The sequence below is a fragment of the Lepidochelys kempii genome, chromosome 2 (genome assembly GCF_965140285.1).
Source record: "Lepidochelys kempii isolate rLepKem1 chromosome 2, rLepKem1.hap1, whole genome shotgun sequence".
Lineage (NCBI taxonomy): Eukaryota > Metazoa > Chordata > Testudines > Cheloniidae > Lepidochelys > Lepidochelys kempii.
In genome coordinates, this window is record NC_136381.1 from 270,807,354 (window position 1) to 270,829,165 (window position 21,812).

The 21,812-nt window shown below is 49.5% G+C and overlaps 1 protein-coding gene across 1 annotated transcript; it reads right to left on the reverse strand.

Annotated features, from left to right (window-relative positions):
* Positions 1–251: 251 nt before the first annotated feature.
* LOC144930180 (stonustoxin subunit alpha-like) lies at positions 252–20,002 on the reverse strand. Its single transcript, XM_078851349.1, has 4 exons — positions 19,915–20,002; positions 13,915–14,046; positions 3,343–5,397; positions 252–1,350 (listed from the first exon to the last, which is right to left on the reverse strand). The coding sequence occupies exons 2-4, from the start codon at positions 14,009–14,011 to the stop codon at positions 821–823; spliced, it is 2,682 nt and encodes an 893-aa protein (XP_078707475.1). The 5' UTR covers positions 14,012–14,046; positions 19,915–20,002; the 3' UTR covers positions 252–820.
* Positions 20,003–21,812: the final 1,810 nt, after the last annotated feature.

Consider the following 21,812-nt stretch of genomic DNA (forward strand, 5'->3'; position numbering starts at 1 on the left):
GTGGTCTCTCGTGTCCTTCCAGGACATCAGGTTCAGCAAACCTCAGACCTCTGAAAACCAGTAAATACAGATAAATCCCATGCAACCATAACTCTGCCCCTTGGTGCTGGCAATAGCCATGGGAACGATCTGCCTGCTACTCCTGGTGAAGGAATTTGTTTGTTTTCTGAAATGTCAAATTTTGATTAGCTCTGGCATAAAGCAACACATTTCATTGTAAGATATACCTAACACACAATCTGACAATGGTCTGAAAGCATAAAGTAGGATTTTATTTCATAATTTCTGCTGCTAAAAGACTTTGCATTCCTTACTGCAAGAGAATGACATGTTTACAGTAGGATAGAAACACCTCTGAGCAACTCAGAGAGAAGATGTGAGTAATCATTTTAGCACAATGGTAGGGGCTGATCCTGGGGCAGGGTTCTGCCTTTGCCCCCTCAGACTGTGCAAAGGGCCCATGCTGCGAGTGGAGCAATTGTCCGTGGCTCAGCTGGAAGCCCCCTGATGAGGACCTGGAGACAGTGCAGTGAGCTGCCAGCCTTGTGCCCTGACAGGAAGAGGGGGTGGAGATGCCGGGCGAGAGCCCTGGTTTTACTTTGCCCCTTTCAAACAGTGAGCACCACGGGGGATTCTGGCCAAGACCGGCACAGGGCTCAAAGGGAGGAGCTCCTGGTGCCCATTCTGACCCTGTTCACGGATATAATCCTACAGAACCATACAGCATGAGAACAAGCAGACTGGGCAGTCACTGCAGGACCGTGAGATGGGTCTAGCCTGCTCTGTATGGTACTGACAGGGCCCCGGGCTACCCTGAGTCTCAGGGATGGATGCTCAGCTGGAATCCTCCACCCCAGACCCAGAAGAAAGGGAAGATTTTCTCCCCATTGAAAGAAGCCTGTGGGAAAGTGAAGATCGGGGCCAGATCATCAGCATAATTAAATGCCACCAACCCCCCTTCATAGTCCAGAGAGACCCGGATCCTGCTGGGTTCTCTACTCAAGGACAGGCGGGTGACAGGCGAGGTTTGAGCCCGATAGTCTCTGGCATTGCCCCATTTCTGCACCACCCAGACCCCATTCTCGGGGGTAAAGCCAACCTCTTCCTTCCTCAGCACAGACTGTCTAGCTACCCCCACAGCCCAGTCTCCGGCTACTCCTCCCTTCACCTTCACCTGCCAGGAATGTTTCCCCGAGGTGAAGCCCTCAGAGCCCAGCACACTCAGCAAATAATCAAATCTCTCCGGTTTGTAAGGCAACATCTGGCTCTCGGGGCCCCGGCTCATGGTTCTTCGATCATCAGACAGGACGAGCTCAGGATGTGCCGTGTCTGGATCCAGAGTCACATTCGCTGGGGAGAGACAGAATCAGAGCGTTATCGGCACACATGGGTCAATGACAGAGCGAAAGGATCGGCTGGGCCAGACCTGAGCCTCAGAATCTTCCCCCCTGCACTCACCCACTTCGGAACAATACTGTGTAACATATATGTATGCCAGTCGGTGCTGCTCTTTATACAGCTAACTATCGACACAGAGAGAGAGATAACATGGCAAAAATACTTCACTAACGCAGCGTTAAGATGCCTGGTGAGACCTTGCACCCCTCAAGAAAGTCAGTTCAGCAAAACTGAATCTTGTGAATGCTGGGAGATAGCGAGTTCAGGTAAACACCTTCGCAACCTTAACTCTGCCCTCTGGAGCTGGCAATGGCCTCTGGGAATTATCTGCATGCACTGCAGCTGTAATCCCTGTGGTAGGTGTTGCTGTACTGAAGGGTGGAGGAATAAATTGAACCATCTTGGAAGATCTGTGATTGGGATAGGAGGAGATCTGGGCGGCTGTGCCCTCTGCGTGTGTGTGTGTGTGTGTGTCCCCCTCTCTCCCCGGCCCCTGTGTGGGCTTTTAAGGCTGCACAGCTCCCTGCCTCACCCCGGGATATCCCCAGCAAGCCAGACTGTCTAAACAGGCCAGGGCCTGCGCTTTGCTTTCTCTCTGAAGACAACGAGCAGTGCATTGCCCACAGCTATATGTTTCCACACAGCTCCTTCTAAGCAACCACGTTTCTTCTTTTAGGTAAAAGCATGACAGAGAATAAATATTAAAACAATAAAACTCGAAAGCTGACCTGAGATTTCCCCGTCCCCCCAAATCCAATCTACAGCTCTAGAAGCTTTTAGTCCTTCAAACCCCACATCTGGGTATTCTCCGGGGTTAGAAGTTTAGATCCAGAACCAGAGCAATGGCTGGGCAGATCAGCCATATCTTTATCCAACTCTGGCCTTTGATCTTTGCCTTCTGTAACAGGTAATCAACAGAAAAAACCCTCCCCTCAGAGCTTAACTTCAAAAAGCTGGGTTTTTGCATTGACCAGAGGTAAGTAATTTGCATTAACCTCGCCCTAGGGACTCCCCAGGAAATCCACTTAATATTTATTGTCCCAAAAGTCCATACTTGTCTGGCACATTTTCAATACAGCCTTTTGAACCGCCACGTCTTACATCCATCACATCTCCTAACTAGAGAGGTTATACACAATCCTGGCCCACAGCAGTACATACAGTTAGTACAATAAGATCTTTCAGTGATATTGCAGGAAATTGCCCTATCTACAGAGCCCTATCCAGCTACAGTGGAAACTCTCCACCTCCAGAGTCTCTTGGCTCCTCTGTGCTCAGTATGATCCCCTTAGTTCATGAGCAGTACTATCTGTCCAATAATGTTCTGAATGTTGCTCCCCCCAGAGGCCTAGTGGGTGCCGTTCACTCTCTGCGTGTTATCCTCCAGTCAGTGAGACCCTTGTGGCAGGATCAGAGCCAGGGCTTGATCCCCAGGTCTGGGCAAAACCACGGTGGTAGAATATGTCAACCTTTAAAAACTATGGTTTTTTTAGGGAGTTGGGGGGGCGGGAGGGAGAGGAGATTGTATCCCAGGAACCCCTTGGTCAAATGATCTCAGATTTGGATCACTGACCCTAGCCAGTGCCCCCTGAGGCACATCAAATTTCAAGGCAATCCATGTAACCATGACAATTTTAGAGCACTTAGAAGAATGAAGCTTTTCACAGAAAGCTAGTTGGTACCTTAACTTGACCAGACCTGACAGCTCAGTATCATTTGTACAGTCCCCAGCAGATCCCGGTGGTTGGGTTGGGCCCTGTATGCATTACTCCAGTTCAGATATTAAATTGCAAGAAATAGTTTGATTCTGAAGTCACGCCTACATTATACACTTGGGACATCTCAATTTTTCTTCCAAAGATAAATATAGTTTTACCTGAATGAACTACTCCAGAGTCCTGTGTTTCGGGTGGGAAGAAATATGCAAATATATTTAAATGTTACCTTTCTTTAGGGTTGAGATGCAAGTCTCTTCGCTTGGGTCACTCACAGCCCCATCCGCACACACAGCCGAAACCCGGACTCTGTAGGGTGTCTCAGGACTCAGTCCATCAATGCTATAGAACTCGGTTCTCTTTTCTGTCCTTCGTTCCAGCCATTTGTCTTTCCCCTCCTGACTTGTATCTCCTGCCTCCTCTTTATATTGCACCTTATACTCCCTTATTCTGACTCCATCTCCAATGACACTTGGACTCTCCCAGGTGAGGGCGATGGCAGATGAATCTACAATAACTGTTACAGACTTCCCAGGCGGGCTGGTAGGAGGGAGAGTCTTCACAGGATTACTCACATCGCTGCTCTCGCTGAGCCCTGGTTTGCTCACTGCAGCGTATCGGAACTGGTACTCGGTGTTTGCACGTAGCCCTGTTACTGTGAATGTCTCTTGCGTGTTATTTACATTCACAGCCGTCCAGTTCTCCTGTCCTACAATTCTGTACTCTGCCCGATAGCCGGATATCTCAGCCCTTCCATAGGCTGCTGGGTTAAACTTGAGCTGCACACGGTCATGTTTGATTCCATCAATCAGGGGAGGAAGAGGCTTTGATGGAGGCTCAAAGTTGGTGCTGATCAGCTCTCCCTCCTCATACAGGTAAATGGAAGTGCCTGGATTGTCCTTGTCTGGAACAGAGGACACAATGAACCGAATCTTCCCGTTAGATTTGTTGACACTGACAAAACGTGAAAGGGACTTTGCAGATTTTCGAGCTTTTCTATTAATTTCTTGTTCCTCAAACCACATTTTGGATTTTGGTTTCTCAGCAACAGAACTGGCTGCTGCAGAATCATAAGTTTCCTTTATATACTGGGTCTGAAGCCACTGTTTTAAATCTGATAAATATGGCTCCTCTTCATGCAGTGAGGTGAATGTAAAGGAGACGATAAAGTCAAGCTCAGGGTCGAGTACTATTTCATCTAGTTCACTCTGAGAGGACACCACTTTTACATTGCTTAGGATCCTAAGGTAGGAATTCACATAATTCATCTCTTTTTCCTTTGTATCCAGAAATTCACTGAGGCTCTGAGTATTGAATGGTGACTGGTTTTTACATGATAAAATATCCACCAGGCCCCCTTCCTCTTTTCCACCTCCACGGATTAACGGTAAGAGTCCTGCTAGCTGTTTCTGGAAAGTCTGTCTGTGTTGCTTACACAGATCTCTGAACTGCTGGATTTTCAGCTTGATTTCGGGGAAGCTTGTGGCAATCGGACTCTTCACCATGTCATTGCATCGCATGTTTACTTCTGCCAGTTCCTCCAGAGCAGTCTGAGCATCAGAAATCAGTGAAAAGCTGATCTCACGCACCAGCCGAGCAGCTCTGGAATCCAGCTTGGTCAGCGGGTACAGCCAGACTCTCACTGGTACGGCCTTTTCCCCGCTGTCACCCAGCAGCTTGGGGAGGGTGGAGTATATTTGCATGGCATCTTCGAAATTAGTTGGATTTCTCTCAAGAGCAAAATCACCATGGAACCTGCAGTTAAATTTTGCAGCATTTAATTTTTCACTTTCATCCATTTTGACAGCTCCTTCCCCTTCTATGGAAAACATGGGTATCTTTTTAATTGCAATCTGGAGCTTTCCCTCTATCTCACGTACATTCTCAGAAGAAGAAACTTCCCGATCAAACACGAAGAAAGCCTGAGCCCCGTACAGCACAGCCGTGACCACATGGGTGGCGGTGCCTTGGTCAAATACAGCAGGATAAGAAACATTCTCTGGTCCTAAATGGTTCATAGTTAGTTGTTCAAAGTTTGTTGTGGCAGAGTACTGGAGAGTAATTCGGGCCTGTTGTTTGGATTTTTTGGTGTCATTTAAGTATTTGGCAGATCCACTTACTTCAACCAGCCCCCCCAGGAAACTGGCCTTCAGCGAGGCTGTGACATTGAGGGCATTGGCCTTCTCTTCAATGGTGTCGGATGCGATGATCTCAAATTCAGTCTTGGGTTGTGGTTTTGTGTTTACATCCTTGCGAAGCTGTTCCAGGCCCCACAGCGTGATCCCTGGAATAGTAGAGACAGACACATGGTAACGTAACTGATAGATGCACAGGACACAGAATCTATCCATCCTTTAATTGTGTCTCATTTCTGAGATTGAAAAATAACGAGTGAAGGACATCAAGTAAACTGACCTGGTAACATACAAATGTGCCAAGTCAAGGCTGAACTACACCCTAACAACCTTCCCTTGCCCCCGGCTTCTTACAGGACTTTGGAAGATGTGATCTTTTCTGTTTTTTTTCATATATCCCTCTCCAGAATGACTGAGTTCACTCCCCCCTCAGGAGTACACTGTCCCAGGAAGCAAGTGCTATATTTATGATTGAAATGTCACTTCTATTAGAAAAGGAGGACTTGTGGCACCTTAGAGACTAACCAATTTATTTGAGCATGAGCTTTCATGAGCTACAGGGATGCATCCGATGAAGTGAGCTGTAGCTCACGAAAGCTCATGCTCAAATAAATTGGTTAGTCTCTAAGGTGCCACAAGTCCTCCTTTTCTTTTTGCGGATACAGACTAACACGGCTGCTACTCTGACTTCTATTAGAAATGATCTGATCAATTGGATAATTGGTCTGAAATCAACAAGATGAAATTCAATAAAGACAAGTGCAAAGTACTACACTTAGGAAGGAAAAATCAAATGCACCGTTACAAAATGGGGAATAACTGGCTAGGCAGTAGTACTGCGGAAAAGGACCTGGGGATTATAGCGGATCACAAATTGAATATGAGACAACCATGGGATGCAGTTGTGCAAAAGGCTAATATAATTCTGGGGTGGGAGGTAGTTGTCCTGCTCTTCTCAGCACTGGAAAGGCCTGAGCTGGAGTATTGTGTCCAGTTTGGGGCGCCACACTGCAAGAAAAATCTGGACAAACTAGAAGGGTGAGGGAAGAGCAACAAAACTGATAAAGGGTTTAGAAAACCTGCCCTATAGAAGATAGATTAGAAACAGTGGGTATGTTTAGTCTTAAGAGAAGAAGACTGAGAGCAGAGCTGATAACGGTTTTCAAATCTGTTAAGGGCTGTTGACAGTGAGGACAGTGATCAGTTGTTCTCCATGTCCGCTGAAGGGAGGCCAAAAAGTAATTGGCTTTATCTGCAGCAAGGGAGGTTTAAGTTAGATATTAGGAAAACTTTCTAATTGTAAGGATAATTAAGCACTGGAATAGACTTCCAAGGGAGGTTGTGGAATCCCCATCTGTGATAAATAAAGTGGGGGTAGCTCCCTTTGATGGACACCCAGCCAATCAGTTAGCTGTAAAATCCCTCTTGATAGCTGTTCTTTACTTGCTTTACCTGTAAAGGGTTAAAAGTCCCCCAGGTAAAGAAAAAAAAAGTGGGCACCTGACCAAAAGAGCCAATGGGAAGGCTAGAACTTTTTAAAATTGGAAAAGAAAGTTTGCCTTTGTCTGTTGTTCTCTGGGCTGGAGGGACAGAGCAGCCATGTTGTAAGCAGCTAAGCCAGGTATGATTATAAGCAGTGATGAGCTGCCAAAATCTTAACAACCTGTTCCCTGAGGGATGTGCCTCAGTATGTATTTTTTGTACCAACAGGGTTACCATAGGTCTGTATTTTCCTGGGAGGAATTCCTCCCGGATGGCGATTTAAGAACAAAAAGGCCTGACCTGTCTGGGAAAATAGGGATGTATGTTAACCCTGCCGAAAGTTCTTTTTTAAAAAGATGGGCCTGACCTAGCAATTACCTCCGTTTCACAGGTGTGGGTCCCCACCATGCCCTGGGCATGTGCTAGGGTGACCAGATGTCCCAATTTTATAGGGACAGTCCTGGTTTTGGGGTCTTTTTTTTATATAGGCTCCTATTACCCCCCAACCCCTGTCCTGATTTTTCACACTTGCTGTCTGGTCACCCTAGGGTGTGCACAAGTGTGGGTCCCAGCTGCTCCCTTCCCCACTCATTGAAGCAGGTGTGCAGGGTTACTGCCCTGGGAACTGCAGGGCACCAGTGGACATGGGGACAGCTGCAGACAGGGGCATGGGGCAGGGCTAGCTGGAGGCAGGGGGGCCAGGCTGGCTGCGGGCAGGGCAGGGGCAGGGGGCAGCAGAGCTGGCTGGAGACAGGAGGGTGCGGGGCTGGCTGTGGGCAGGGCAGGCGGTGCGGAGCTGGCTGGAGACAGGAGGGTGCAGGGTTGTCTGGAGGCAAGGGGGTGCGGGGCTGGCTGTGGGCAGGGCAGGCGGTGCGGAGCTGGCTGGAGACAGGAGGGTGCAGGGTTGGCTGGAGGCAAGGGGGTGTGGGGCTGGCTGGAGACAGGGACAGGCTGCGGGCAGGACAGGGGGTGCAGGTGGCAGGGCCTGGCTGCGGGCAGGGCAGGGGGTGTGAGGGTGGCTGGAGACAGGGGCTGGCTGCAGGCAGGGGGTACGGCAGGGCTGGCTGCAGAAAGGGGCTGGCTGCGGGCAGGGCAGGGGGTGTGAGGGTGGCTGGAGACAGGGGCTGGCTGCAGGCAGGGGAGCGGGTACGTGCGGCAGAGGTTGGCTGGATACAGGGCAGAGGGTGCGGCAGGGGCTGGCTGCAGGCAGGGCAGGGGATGTGGGGGTGGCTGGAGACGGGCTGGCTGTGGGCAGGGGGTGCGGCAGGGACTGGCTGGGGACAGGGGCTGGCTGCAGGCAGGGCAGGGGGTGCGTGCGGCAGAGGTTGGCTGGAAACAGGGCAGAGGGTGCGGCAGGGGCTGGCTGCGGGCAGGGCAAGGGGTGTGGGGGTGGCTGGAGACAGGGGCTGGCTGCAGGCAGGGGGTACGGCAGGGACTGACTGGAGGTAGGGGCTGGCTGCAGGCAGGGTAGGGGGGTGCAGGGACTGACTGGAGACAGGGGCTGGCTGCGGGCAGGGCAGAGGGTGCAGGGGTGGCTGGAGACGGGCTGGCTGCGGGCAGGGCAGGGGGTGCGTGCGGCGGGGCCGGCTGCGGGCAGGGTGGTGGGGGCTCACGGGGAGCAGCCCGAGCAGCAGGACGCAGCCCCGGCCGAGCAGAGGGAGTCCCAGGGATGGGGGGGCAGCCCACGTCGCTCCCGCAGCGCAGCGCCCCCAGTGGCCAGAGGAGGAATCACATCACTTCCCGGCCGGAGCCCAGCAAAGCCTCAGCGCCCCCTGCAGGGAAGCGGGTTAACAGCCGGTTCTAAAACAGGTTCAAAATTTAACACCCGGTTCGCGCGAACCGGCGCGAATTCAGCTCACCCCAGATTATAAGTCATCGGATCATTCCTAGAATGACTTATCTGAACTCCAATGTGTAAACAGATCAGAGTGTTTAGCCAGATGCGATTAGGTTGCATCCGAGAGTGCTGAAGGAATTGGCGGCTGTGATTGCAGAGCCATTGGCCATTATCTTTGAAAACTTGTGGCGAACCAGGGAAGTCCCGGATCACTGGAAAAAGGCTAATGTAGTGCCAATCTTTAAAAAAGGGAAGAAGGAGGATCCTGGGAACTACAGGCCAGTCAGCCTCACTTCAGTCCCCGGAAAAATCATGGAGCAGGTCCTCAAAGAATCAATCCTGAAGCACTTGCATGAGAGGAAAGTGATCAGGAACAGCCAGCATGGATTCACCAAGGGAAGGTCATGCCTGACTAATCTAATTGCCTTTTATGATGAGATTATTGGTTCTGTGGATGAAGGGAAAGCAGTGGATGTATTGTTTCTTGACTTTAGCAAAGCTTTTGACACGGTCTCCCACAGTATTCTTGTCAGCAAGTTAAGGAAGTATGGGCTGGATGAATGCACTACAAGGTGGGTAGAAAGCTGGCTAGATTGTCGGGCTCAACGGGTAGTGATCAATGGGTCCATGTCTAGTTGGCAGCCGGTATCAAGTGGAGTGCCCCAAGGGTCGGTCCTGGGGCCGGTTTTGTTCAATATCTTTATAAATGATCTGGAGGATGGTGTGGATTGCACTCTCAGCAAATTTGCGGATAATACTAAACTGGGAGGAGTGGTAGATACGCTGGAGGGGAGGGATAGGATACAGAGGGACCTAGACAAATTGGAGGATTGGGCCAAAAGAAATCTGATGAGGTTCAATAAGGATAAGTGCAGGGTCCTGCACTTAGGACGGAAGAACCCAATGCACCGCTACAGATTAGGGACCGAATGGCTAGGCAGCAGTTCTGCGGAAAAGGACCTAGGGGTGACAGTGGACGAGAAGCTGGATATGAGTCAGCAGTGTGCCCTTGTTGCCAAGAAGGCCAATGGCATTTTGGGATGTATAAGTAGGGGCATAGCGAGCAGATCGAGGGACGTGATCGTTCCCCTCTATTCGACATTGGTGAGGCCTCATCTGGAGTACTGTGTCCAGTTTTGGGCCCCACACTAGAAGAAGGATGTGGATAAATTGGAGAGAGTCCAGCGAAGGGCAACAAAAATGATTAGGGGTCTGGAACACATGACTTATGAGGAGAGGCTGAGGGAGCTGGGATTGTTTAGCCTGCAGAAGAGAAGAATGAGGGGGGATTTGATAGCTGCTTTCAACTACCTGAAAGGGGGTTCCAAAGAGGATGGCTCTAGACTGTTCTCAATGGTAGCAGATGACAGAACGAGGAGTAATGGTCTCAAGTTGCAGTGGGATTAGTTAGATTAGTGGGGGAGGTTTAGATTGGATATTAGGAAAAACTTTTTCACTAAGAGGGTGGTGAAACACTGGAATGCGTTACCTAGGGAGGTGGTAGAATCTCCTTCCTTAGAGGTTTTTAAGGTCAGGCTTGACAAAGCCCTGGCTGGGATGATTTAACTGGGAATTGGTCCTGCTTCGAGCAGGGGGTTGGACTAGATGACCTTCTGGGGTCCCTTCCAACCCTGATATTCTATGATTCTATGATAGGGTTATTTATTTTATTTCTTATTGGCTTGTGGACTCCTCTGTCATAACCCCAGATGCTTTTGTTTGCTTGTAACCTTTAAGCTAAACCCACAAGAAAGCTATTTTGGGTGCTTGATTTTTGGAATTGCTCTTTTAAAATCTATCAGAAGCCTAAATTCCAGATGCATTTTCTTTCTTTTTATTTTTAATAAAATTTCCTTTTTTAAGAACAGAATTGGAGTTTTGGTGTGCTAAGAGGTTTATGCATGTTGTTTGATTAGCTGGTAGCCACAGCTAATTTCCTTTTTCTTTCTCAGCTGTTCCCAGACTGTTTCTCAGCTGGGGTGAAAGGGCTTGAGGGCACCCCATAGGGAGGAATTCCCAAGTGTTCCTTCCTAGCTTGAAAGGGGTTGGGTGTTTTTTGCATTTGGTTGGTGGCAGCATTTACCAAGCCAAGGTCAGAGAGAAGCTGTAACCTTGGGAGTTTAAAACAAGCCTGGAGTGGCCAGTATTAATTTTTAAAATCCTTGCGTGCCCCACTCTGCACTCGGAGTGACAGAGTTGGGATTCAGCCTTGAGAAACTAAATGAATTCTTTGCATCGGTCTGCACTGTTGAGGATGTGAGGGAGATTCCCAAACCTCAGCCATTCTTTTTAGGTGACAGATCTGAAGAAAGAAAAGGAGGACTTGTGGCACCTTAGAGACTAACCAATTTATTTGAGCATGAGCTTTCGTGAGCTACAGAAGCTCACGCTCAAATAAATTGGTTAGTCTCTAAGGTGCCACAAGTCCTCCTTTTCTTTTTGCGAATACAGACTAACACGGCTGTTACTCTGAGATCTGAAGAACTGTCCCAAATTGAGGTGTCATTAGAGGAGGTTTTGGAACAAATTGATAAACTAAACAGTAATAAATCTCCAGGACCTGATGGTATTCACCCAAGAGTTCTGAAGGAACTCAAATGTGAAATTGCAGGACTACTAACTGTAGTCTGTAACCTATCATTTAAATCAGCTTCTGTACCAAATGACTGGAGGAGAGCTAATGTGATGCCAGTTTTTAAAAAGGGCTCCAGAGGTGACCCTGGTAACTACAGGCCAATAAATGTCACTTCAGTACTGGGCAAATTGGTTGAAACTATCGTAAAGAACAAAATTGTCAGACGCATAGATGAACATAATTTGTTGGGAAATAGCTAACATGGTTTTTGTAAAGAGAAATCATGCCTCACCAATCTACTAGAATTCTCTGAGGGGGTCAACAAGCATGTGGACAGGGGGATCGAGTGGATATAGTGTACTTAGATTTTCAGAAAGCCTTTGACAAGGTCCCTCACCAAAGGCTCTTAAGCAAAATAAGCAGTTATGGGATAAGAGGGAAGGTTTTCCCATGGATTGGTAACTGGTTAAAAGATAGGAAACAAAGGGTAGGAATAAATGGTCAGTTTTCCGAATGGAGAGAGGTAAATAGTGGTGTCCCCCAGGGATATGTACTGGGCCCAGTCCTATTTAACATATTCATAAACAATCTGAAAAAAGGGGTAAACAGTGTGGTGGCAAAATTTGCAGATGATACAAAACTACTCAAGATAGTTAAGTCCCAGGCAGACTGCGAAGAGCTACAAAAGGATCTCTCAAAACAGGGTGACTGGGCAACAAAATGGCAGATGAAATTTAAAGTTGATAAATGCAAAATAATGCACATTGGAAAACATAATCCCAACTCTACGTATGAAATGAAGGGGTCTAAATTAGCTGTTACCACTCAAGAAAGAGATCTTGGAGTCAGTATGGATAGTTCTCTGAAAACATCCACTTAATGTGCAGCGGCAGTCAAAAAAGCTAACAGAATGCTGGGAAGAATTAAGAAAGGGATAGATAATAAGACAGAAAATATCCTATTGCCTCTATATAAATCTATGGTTCGCCCACACCTTGAATACTGCGTGCAGATGTGGTCACCCTATCTCAAAAAGATATATTGGAATTGGAAAAGGTTCAGAAAAGGGCAACAAAAATGATTAGGGGTATAAAATGGCTTCTGTATAAGAGAGATTAATAAGACTGGGACTTTTCAGCTTGGAAAAGAGGCAACTAAGGGGGAATATGACAGAAGTCTATAAAATCATGAGAGGTATAGATAAAGTAAATAAAGAAGTGTTATTTACTCCTTCTCATAATACAAGAACAAGGGGTCATCAAATGAAATTAATAGGTAGCAGGTTTAAAACAAACACAAGAAAGAATTTTTTCACGCAATGCATTGTCAACCTCTGGAACTCCTTGCCAGAGGGTGTTGTGAAGGCCAATCCTATGATGGGGTTCAAAAGGGAGCTAGATAGATTCATGGAAGATAGGTCCATCAGTGACTATTAGCCAGGATGTGCAGAAAATAGTGTCCCTAGCCTCTGTTTGCCAGAAGTTGCGATTGGGTGACAGGGGATGGATCACTTGATGATAACCTGTCTGTTCATTCCCTTTGGGGGACCTGCCGTTGGCCACTGTCAGAGGACAGGATACTGGGCTTGATGGACCTTTGGTCTGACCCAGTAGGGCCGGTCTTATGTTCTTGATACCATCATTGTAGGTTTTAAAGAACAGGTTAGACAAATACCTCTCAGAGATGGCCCTGGTGCACTTATTCCTGCCTCAATGCAGGTAGCTGGACTAGGTGTCCCCTTAAGGGCCCTTCCAGCCCTAAATTTCTATGATTCAGTGATGTCTGGTGGGGTGAGTTCCTCATGCTAATTATGTTGCTTTAAAATGTATTTCCTTTATCGAGTTTAAACTAGTTGTATTTTAATTTTGAGTGTCCCCTTGTTATTTTTCTATGAGAGAGTAAATAGGTACTTCTTCTTTACCTTCTCTAGCCCTTTCCTATTTACCTTCTCTAGCCCTTTCCTATTTACCTTCTCTAGCCCTTTCATTCTTCTGTATCCCTGTTTCACCTCCAGCTTATTCTTGTCTCTATATGAAATATTTTGTTTTGTCTTTTCCTGTGAAATTCTCCCCAGGTTTCTAGTAATTTTTATCATCATTGTCCGAACTGCCTCGATTTCTGTGATACCCTCTTTGTGATGGGACGGCCAGCACGGAGCACACATTCCAGGGGAGTGTGACCCGTTGATTTATATAATGCCATTGGAATAGGTCTGGTGGCATTTTCCATGCTGTTCCTCGGGCACCCGAGCACCCTGTTCACGGCTTGGCCTGCCACTGGACACAGAGTGGGTGTTTTCACTGAGCTGTCCACAGCGATGCCAGGCCTTTTCCGGGGTGGGGACAGTTCATATGGGTCACAGTGATGTGTGTGAATAGCTGAAGTGTTTCCTTCTAATGGGTCCCCTCATGCCCCGAAGATCTGTGTGTAGAGAGGACCCTTCTCACCGGGACCTCACCCCTCCCATGTGGAAATGGGGGGATGAGCCAGCTCGGGGGCACTGTCCCCCTTTCCTAGGCCGACTGCCATGCGGGTGGGGCTGCAGAGATATCGCAGTGGCAGGGGAGTGGATGGAAAGTTTCTCCTTTCTCCTAGTGCAGCCAGTGCTGTAAGGAGGGTCAGCAGGACAGTACCCGGGCAGGTTTGGATGCCCTTTGTTTTTTCCCCAACTCAAATCCCAAACCCAAATGTTCCTAAAAGAAACAGGTGCCAAATGCTTCTTTTTCCTGAAACGCTAAGTTGGGCCCCGGGCTCCCCCCGGGTGACAATTACCTGGGATGAGGGAGTCACTGCGGCAGTCGTACAGCATCCCCAGCTGGAAAGGGCGGCCCAGAGCCGGCATCGCAATGGTGTCATCTGATCCGGCCATTGTTCCACACCCAGATGCTCTCTCCTCTGTCTGACCTGCAAGAAAGAACTGGGGTTACACTTAAGTTTCTGGGGAGCAGATTTAGAATCGAGTCACTGGCTTCAGTCTTCAGAGCTTTTTCCGAACATTGCCTTGGTTTTAAAAGAATGATGGATCTTCTAGTCTCCACAGGGGACAGGAGAGGAAGAAAGTCACTCAGAGATTTACCTCTCCCTTTTCTTGCCTCAGATTATGAATTCTAAATTTTATATTTCAAAGGAATTGTTCCTATTAGGAAGAATGGGAAATAGTTATAATTTGATGCAATTTAGAGAGATGTAAGCCACAAAGCAAAACAACTGTTGTATTTTGCTGCTCTCATGTAAGATCCCAGACGTATTGAAAGAACGCTGTGACATGCCAGCAAGCTGGATGTCCTGATAGGGGGCTAAATTGCAGCCAGGGAGCCATAAATACCTGCTGCCCAATGGTTAAGAAGAGAGGCAACAGCCCTTACTTAACGCAAGCCAGAGCATGCCTCTGAAGCAGGGGTGGGCAAACTATGGCCCGCGGGTCGAGCCGTTGTAAGCTGGCCCATGAGCTCCTGCTGGGGAGCAGGGTCTGGGGCTTGCTCTGCTCTGGCGCTCCAGCCGGGGTGCCGGGTTGGGGGCTGCTTGAGCTCCCGGAAGCAGCCACATGGCCCCGCTCCGACAGTCGGGGGCCGCTCCACGCATATGAGCCAGAGAAGGGACACCCCCCTCCCGCACCCCAACCCCAATTTTGTGTGCATTCATGGCTCGCCATACAATTTGTATTCCCCGATGTGGCCCTCAGGCCAAAAAGTTTGCCCACCCCTACTTTAAAGTCTAAATAAAATCGTACACCTTTCAGGCCTTGCACCTTGGAATAGAGCAGGAACATCTGCCAATAGATATAGCATAAGGAAATCTCCCTCTCCGAGACCATTCCCAGAGGAGAGTTAAAGGGAACGGCTCCATTTCATGTCTCTTACCTACACTTACAGAACCGCAAGCCACCCACCAACTGTCTTCCTGTTACACGTTTACCCCAGAATCCATCACACCAGCCTCCTCTTGATATGTGCCCTACAGAGGGTTGTTTTAAAGTTTAATCTCAGCGAATGTATGAACTCAGGCCTTGTCCACATGGGGGTACGTTGGCACTGAGTTGACGCACACTAGTAGCTGCGCACTACGTAAGCCATACTCCTAGCATGCGCACGGGACAGCTGTGCCCTCTTTCCAAAATGCCGTACCCCACAATTGTAGCTGAGAGATTTCAAATGATTTAGGAAATTATTTGTCTAGTATTAGGAATTGTCAACTGATATTTATTGAGCAGGATGAAAATGTGATTGTTAGCTTATATTTGAGTAAGTCTGTGAGTCTTTCATGGAGGTCCTGGAAGTCACAGAGTCCATGACTTTCCAGGACCTCCATGACTTCTGCAGCTGCAGCGGCTGGTGTAGCTGACCCTAGGGCTGCCCCAGCACCTGGGTGACCCCGGGGCCAGCCACTCTGGCCACTGCTTCGGCGGCCCCAGACAACTGATCCCGGGCCCTGCCACGGAGCAGCAGTCCAGGAGCAGCAGCGGTGGGGCCCCGAGTTCCCCCCCCGCCTGGAGGAGCAGCAGCGGTGGTGGGGCTACTGGCCGCCACCCCCCCAGGAGCAGCAGTGACTGTCGGAGCACCCCCCCCAGCAGCAGCCTCCCCTGGAGCACCCCTCCTCCCCCAGCACCTAAGATTTAGTGAGGGGCATTTTTAGTAAAGTCACGGACAGATCACAGGCTGTGACTTTTTTTTATTGCCCTTGACTGGTCCGTGGCCTTTACCATGATGAAATCATAGCCTTATATATGAGCATTCAGGGAAGTATAATTAGTTGGTATTATTAAGCTGTGGTTTGATTCGGGAACAATAAGACATAGGGCTGGAAGGAACCTCCTGGGTTGAGTCCAGTCCTCTGATACCGTAGGCAGCCCCGTCATATCGTCCCGTTCCTAAACTTACCAAGCTCCTTCTTAAAACTAGTCCGTCTGCCCCCACTATTCCTATTGGACGTCTGTTCCACAGCCTCAACCTCACTTCCACTTCGTTTCGGGGGCCGTTCATAGCGCTGATTTTGACAAATAAATCTCTGTTTTAGTTTGCGTCCTGGTTCCCTCAGGGATGCTCCTCTGGTTGAGGTCTATCCTGACAGGTGTCATCAGCTGAGACTGATGAAGTTAAGCACCCCCCCCTCCCCACCTATGTGCAAAAAATTGTTGGTATCACAGCAATTTTCAAGGCAGTTGAGTGTGCAGGGGGATTTTAGACTGCTACACAGGAGGAGAGTTTCAACCTTAACTGTCGTGGAGCTACTGCCCCACTAAAATCTAGGTTCAAATGCTGCCCCCTTTGCCATGTGTCACGGGGTCCAGACACCCCAAGGGCAGAACAGGGGGTCTGAACCCCTAAGAACAGGCAATGGACTCAAAGGATTGTGTACAATGCTATTGTGTATAATTATGTTGAGTGAGCTCTTTTCTGAAAGCCTGTGATGTTCTCAACTTACTGATCACTGTGCGAGATGGATCCAGGCTGTGCTTAGGGATTTATGTATCGTGTATGTAGAGTCTGGAGCTGGTTCCTAAAGCTTCATCTCCCGCTCCCAGCAGGGTGGTGGCCAGCCAGGCAGGGAGGAGCTGCCTCCCCAGCCAGACAAGACTAACCCCCAGCACCTCGCATTGTACAACCCAGGAGAGACAAATGATGGGTCTCTAGTGTGCAAACGGTGTGGAGTGTGTCCCAAAGTGAACTGAGAACTGGGGGGCTGGTTTCAAGCCTTTGGGGTGAGGAACTAGAGGGGAAAAGGTCTGGCAGTGAAGAACTCGGGGTAGGCGGATTTGGGGATGCTTGGGACTGGAAGGGCTGGTGGGGTCACCCTGCAGGGATAACGAGGCTGCTGGAAGCCAGGGTGAGACCTTTCTGCCTGTGGGCTGGATGCTGGTGCCAGGGCTCCGAGCCAGAGCCACACAGGATTAAGGGACCCACGGTCACAGGCAGATGGTGACAGACCGCCTGACTGCTCTGGGGGATCCCCAGAATGTCACACCGCGATATCAGAATGCTTCACATCCAGGCTCGTGCTGTGTCTTGTCACTATTCCCTGTATAACATCAATACAGATTAACCCTCTCTTTGCCACCCTCTCAGCTGCAGCCCGTGGCCAGACTCATCCCACACTGGCACGGCGGCTGGTGCAGGGGGGTGGCTCGTATGCTCAGGGGTGCCTTAACTTGTGCCCTGCCTCAGTGCTTCCTCTGGGCCATTGCAGAGATGTAAGAATGCCCCTGCCATGTCTCCTCCAGCCCCTGGCGCACCCCAGAACACCCCGATACCCCTCTGTGCTGGGGTCTTGGAGAGGGGGCCTAGGGGCTCTCCGAGGTGGGGGTTGTCATAAATATAAAGGGAAGGGTAAACCCCTTTAAAATCCCTCCTGGCCAGAGGAAAAATCCTCTCACCTGTAAAGGGTTAAGAAGGTAAAGGTAACCTCGCTGGCACCTGACCAAAATGACCAATGAGGGACAAGATACTTTCAAAAGCTGGGAGGAGGGAGAGAAACAAAGGGTGTGTGTCTGTGGGTAGGCTGCTTTGGCCGGGGATAGACCAGGAATGGAGTCTTAGAACTTTTAGTAAGTAATCTAGCTAGGTACGTGTTAGATTATGATTTCTTTAAAGGGCTGAGAAAAGAACTGTGCTGAATAGAATAACTATTTCTGTCTGTGTATCTTTTTTGTAACTTAAGGTTTTGCCTAGAGGGATTCTCTATGTTTTGAATCTAATTACCCTGTAAGGTATCTATCATCCTGATTTTACAGAGGTGATTCCTTTACTTCTATTTCCTTCTATTTCTATTAAAAGTCTTCTTGTAAGAAAACTGAATGCTTTTTCATTGTTCTCAGATCCAAGGGTTTGGGTCTGTGGTCACCTAAGCAAATTGGTGAGGATTTTTACCAAACCTTTCCCAGGAAGTGGGGTGCAAGGGTTGGGAGGATTTTGGGGGGAAAGACGTGTCCAAACTACGTTTCCCAGTAAACCCAGTTAGAGTTTGGTGCTAGCAGTGGATATTCCAAGGACAAAGGATAAAATTAATTTGTACCTTGGGGAAGTTTTAACCTAAGCTGGTAAAAGTAAGCTTAGGAGGTTTTCATGCAGGTCCCCACATCTGTACCCTATAGTTCAGAGTGGGGGAGGAAGCTTGACAGGGGTATTATCCAAGGGGCTGTATCAATATCTTCTACTGTATCAAAATCTCCAGCTTCCCTGCTTTCACCTCATTCCCCTCCTGTCTATCACAAATGCTGCTGCTAAAGTCACTCCCTCTCCAAGCGCATTCTGTCCTCCTCACTTCCCCTCACTGACTTCTGGCCTGTTACCACGTTCAATCCAAATTCTGTGGGCCTGAGCCCCATTGCCCTGCACCTTGTCACCTACGCCAGTGCAAAGTGGATGGAAAGCGTTGCCCAGCAGGAACGAAAGTGCTTCACACCCCAAAGTACACTGGTGTAATTCACTTCACAAGGGGCCGGGTGACAGGAAATCAGAGTCACTGAGCAGAGTCCAGCCTGTTACGTGCGTCATCTCCCTGTATCCTGCTTCCTTGGTTTCATCTCTCGCTCTCTCTCTGGCTCTGGCTCTCTGCGTCCTCTCACTGCCCAGTCCTACGTTTCAGCCTCTCCCCAGACAGCTCCTCTGGATCTCACCCCCAGACCATGGACAAATCCTGCTGCTCCTGCCTCCACAATGTCTGTAAGAGCCAACCTTTCCTCTCCAGCCTGACCGCTAAACCTCTTGTCCTCCTGGATCATCTCCAACGTGAATTACTGCAACCTCCCCGTCTCTGGCCTCCCGGATACCCACATCACAGCTCCCCAGTGCAAGATGCTGCTGCGAAAATCATCTTCCCAGCCTGTCATTCTGACCAGACGACTCCCTCTTTCGATCTCCCCACTGGCTCTTCCCTACTTCACTGCACGTGGTTCAAACTTCTTGTCCTCACCTCCACAGCCCTGCATAATGCCAGCCCTCTCTGCACCCCTGACTTCGTCCCTCATCACGTCACCTGCCATCCCCTCTGCAGCACCAGGAATGCCAGGCTCGGTGCCCATTCATCTGCTTCTGCCAAACCAGCTCCATGCCTGCTCCCGTGATACCCTCCACTCTGGGAATGCCCTGTCCAGCGAGCTCACCGAGTCCTCACCCAGTCCCCACGTTTCCCTCCAGGATTCCCACCAGGAGCCAGTGAACAACATTGATTATTATTATTTAATTAAAAAAAAAAATAAAACTAAGCTGCTTGTGGCAGGGACTCTGTGTGTGTGCGTACATACACAGATGTCTTATGTGTTTGTGCAGCACCTAAAACAGTGAGGCCTCGATTCTGATAAAAGATAAATAATAAAAAGTTCAGAGTAAGTCCCCAGGATGTGCAGGTGTCTGTGTGGCTGTAACCTTCCCCCTCCCTCCCCACAGTTGGGTACCCGTATTCCTCACGTCATTCTCAGCTCAGCCTGGATCTATCTGAGGTGGGACCATGTTGTTTTATTTCTAGCCCAAGATTTTCAAAAGTGGCTAGTGACTGTGGGTGCCTCAGTTTTCAGGTGCCCAACTGGAGACCCTTCAAGGGGCCTGATTTCCAGGGGTGGGTGCTCAGCACATTCTGAGAGTCAGGCGCCTCTGAGCTGTGTCAAGCCGGGCCCCCGACTCCACGAGTCACTTTTGACAACCTTGGCCATAGTGTGAAGTGCCCAGAACACTGGGGCTGTAAAAACGCCCACTGCTCTTAACAAACCACGGATGAGAATTTTCAATGCTTTCACAACTGTTACAAGCCCCTCTTTCAAACTCACACACAACACGGTACCTTGCTGCTGTTAATTCAGCTCGGAGACCCGACGTGTATTCTTCCTTCACGGGCTGCTGGTCCCTGCGGCCTGCACGCCGTCCACCGGAGCTGTGGGGCTTTCACAGAAAAGTGGAACTTTTACATGGTTTCCTCTATTTATAATCCAGTTTCGGATTCTATCTTACACAATTAAACTGTTTTCCATTGCACTTTCTATATGGGGTCAAGCCCAGGGCCTTTAGGAATTGCTTGGTCAGTGAACTCCATTTACAGGAAAACAGCTTGGAGCTTTGCATGGTGACAGGTTTCAGAGTGGTAACCGTGTTAGTCTCTATCAGCAAAAACAACGAGGAGTCCTTGTGGCACCTTCGAGACTAACAAATTTATTTAGGCATAAGCTTTTTAGCTCACGAAAGCTTATGCCCAAATAAATTTGGTAGTCTCTAAGGTGCCACAAGGACTCCTCGTTGTTTTAGCTTGGAGCTGGTTTACCAGAGTTGTCTTCTCAGATCAGTTCTCAGAAAACAAGAACCCAGGAGACAACCTGGCAAGCGCAGCTCTGTTCATGGTTACTCAGGGTGGCGAGTTGTAGGGGCCCCTGGTGCCTGAGCTCCAGCAAATTCAGGGCCCGGGAGTCCGGCTCCACCAATGTTTGGGACCACGCCTCTTCCCTGGCTCGGCCTGCAGCCCCTGCACCCCCTCCCCAGAGCATCCCCCAGCCCTGTCTACTGCCCCAGTGCCTCCCCCACCCCCACCTGCCGTCCCTGTGCACCCCTGTGCCCCACCTGCACCCCAACCCCCTGTCCCAGCCCAGAGCCAGCACCCAGCACCCAAACTCCCTCCCAGAGTCTGCACCCCAAACCCCCTCCTGCACCCAAACTCCCTCCCAGAGCCTGCACCCCACACCCGCTCCTGCACCCCAACCCCCTGCCCCAGCCCAGAGCCTGCAACCAGCACCCAAGCTCCCTCCCAGAGCTTTAAGCTGGTTTGGGGGGCGGGACTTGGATCCATTCTGGGCACCACCAAAAATTATACAAACCGGCCGCTCCTATGGGCCCTCTGAGTACCCAGCTTCACCTATCCCTCAAGGTGACCCTCTGGGCATTGCCTTGTCAGAGCCTGACTCTTACGTCTGCTGTACATGGTGGAGAGGTGTGCTCGGTACACAGTGACGTGAGAGTGTCTGAGGTTATGGAGACCCACAGTGATGTTGCATTTGAAGCTTATTCTCTTCTTCATGGGCCACCTTGCCTCCTTTGTTCTCTTTTTGGGTGTATGAGACAAGTACAGGGGCTGGGCCTGTTGAATGGACACCCATCTGTCAGCTTCTCGCAGTCACCTCCAAGTCAGCTACCGAATGCATGATACAACCTCCCGGAGCTCATCTGCAAAGACCCGAGCTTGTCAACATTTAAGGACTTTTAAAAACTCCATTCCTGCTGTGCTACTTACAGTGAATTGAGGGGATTGCATGTAAGTCGCCCACTGTTGTTCCTCTTCTCCCGGCCTCACTCTGCTTGTCTGTCCTTAGACTGGGAGCACCTTGGAACAAGGACCATCCCCGTCACAGCACATCCTACCTCTGATCCAGTGCTTCTATTAGGAGATCTTGAAGCGCCCTACCAAGGAGAGGAGTATCCCTGAGGCCTGGAGGGGTGAGGTGGCTTGCCCAGGGTCATCCACCAGCAAACCGGGGAACGGAATCTAGGCCTCCTGAGTCCCAGTCTAGTGCTTTACCCACTAGGCCATGTTGCCTCCCACTAATTCTTGAGTGATTGGAGGCACCCAGCCCCGCAATGGGTGCCACTGTCAATGAGTTGTAATGAAACTTATCCCTATATAATTAACTTCAACCTCCTCACTGAAAGAATCCTACCAAACCCTGTAACTAAACGTTAGAAAGGGGAATTGGGGGT

What these genes read in the sequence shown, in the direction of transcription:
- LOC144930180 (XM_078851349.1), bottom strand. Translation starts at nt 14,011, where the DNA reads ATGGCCGGATCAGATGACACCATTGCGATGCCGGCTCTGGGCCGCCCT. An exon ending in CAGTGACTCCCTCATCCCAG is followed by an intron (nt 5,398 to 13,914) that starts GTAATTGTCACC and finishes CTACTATTCCAG; the next exon opens with GGATCACGCTGTGGGGCCTG. An exon ending in CATCTCAACCCTAAAGAAAG is followed by an intron (nt 1,351 to 3,342) that starts GTAACATTTAAA and finishes GTCTCTCCCCAG; the next exon opens with CGAATGTGACTCTGGATCCA.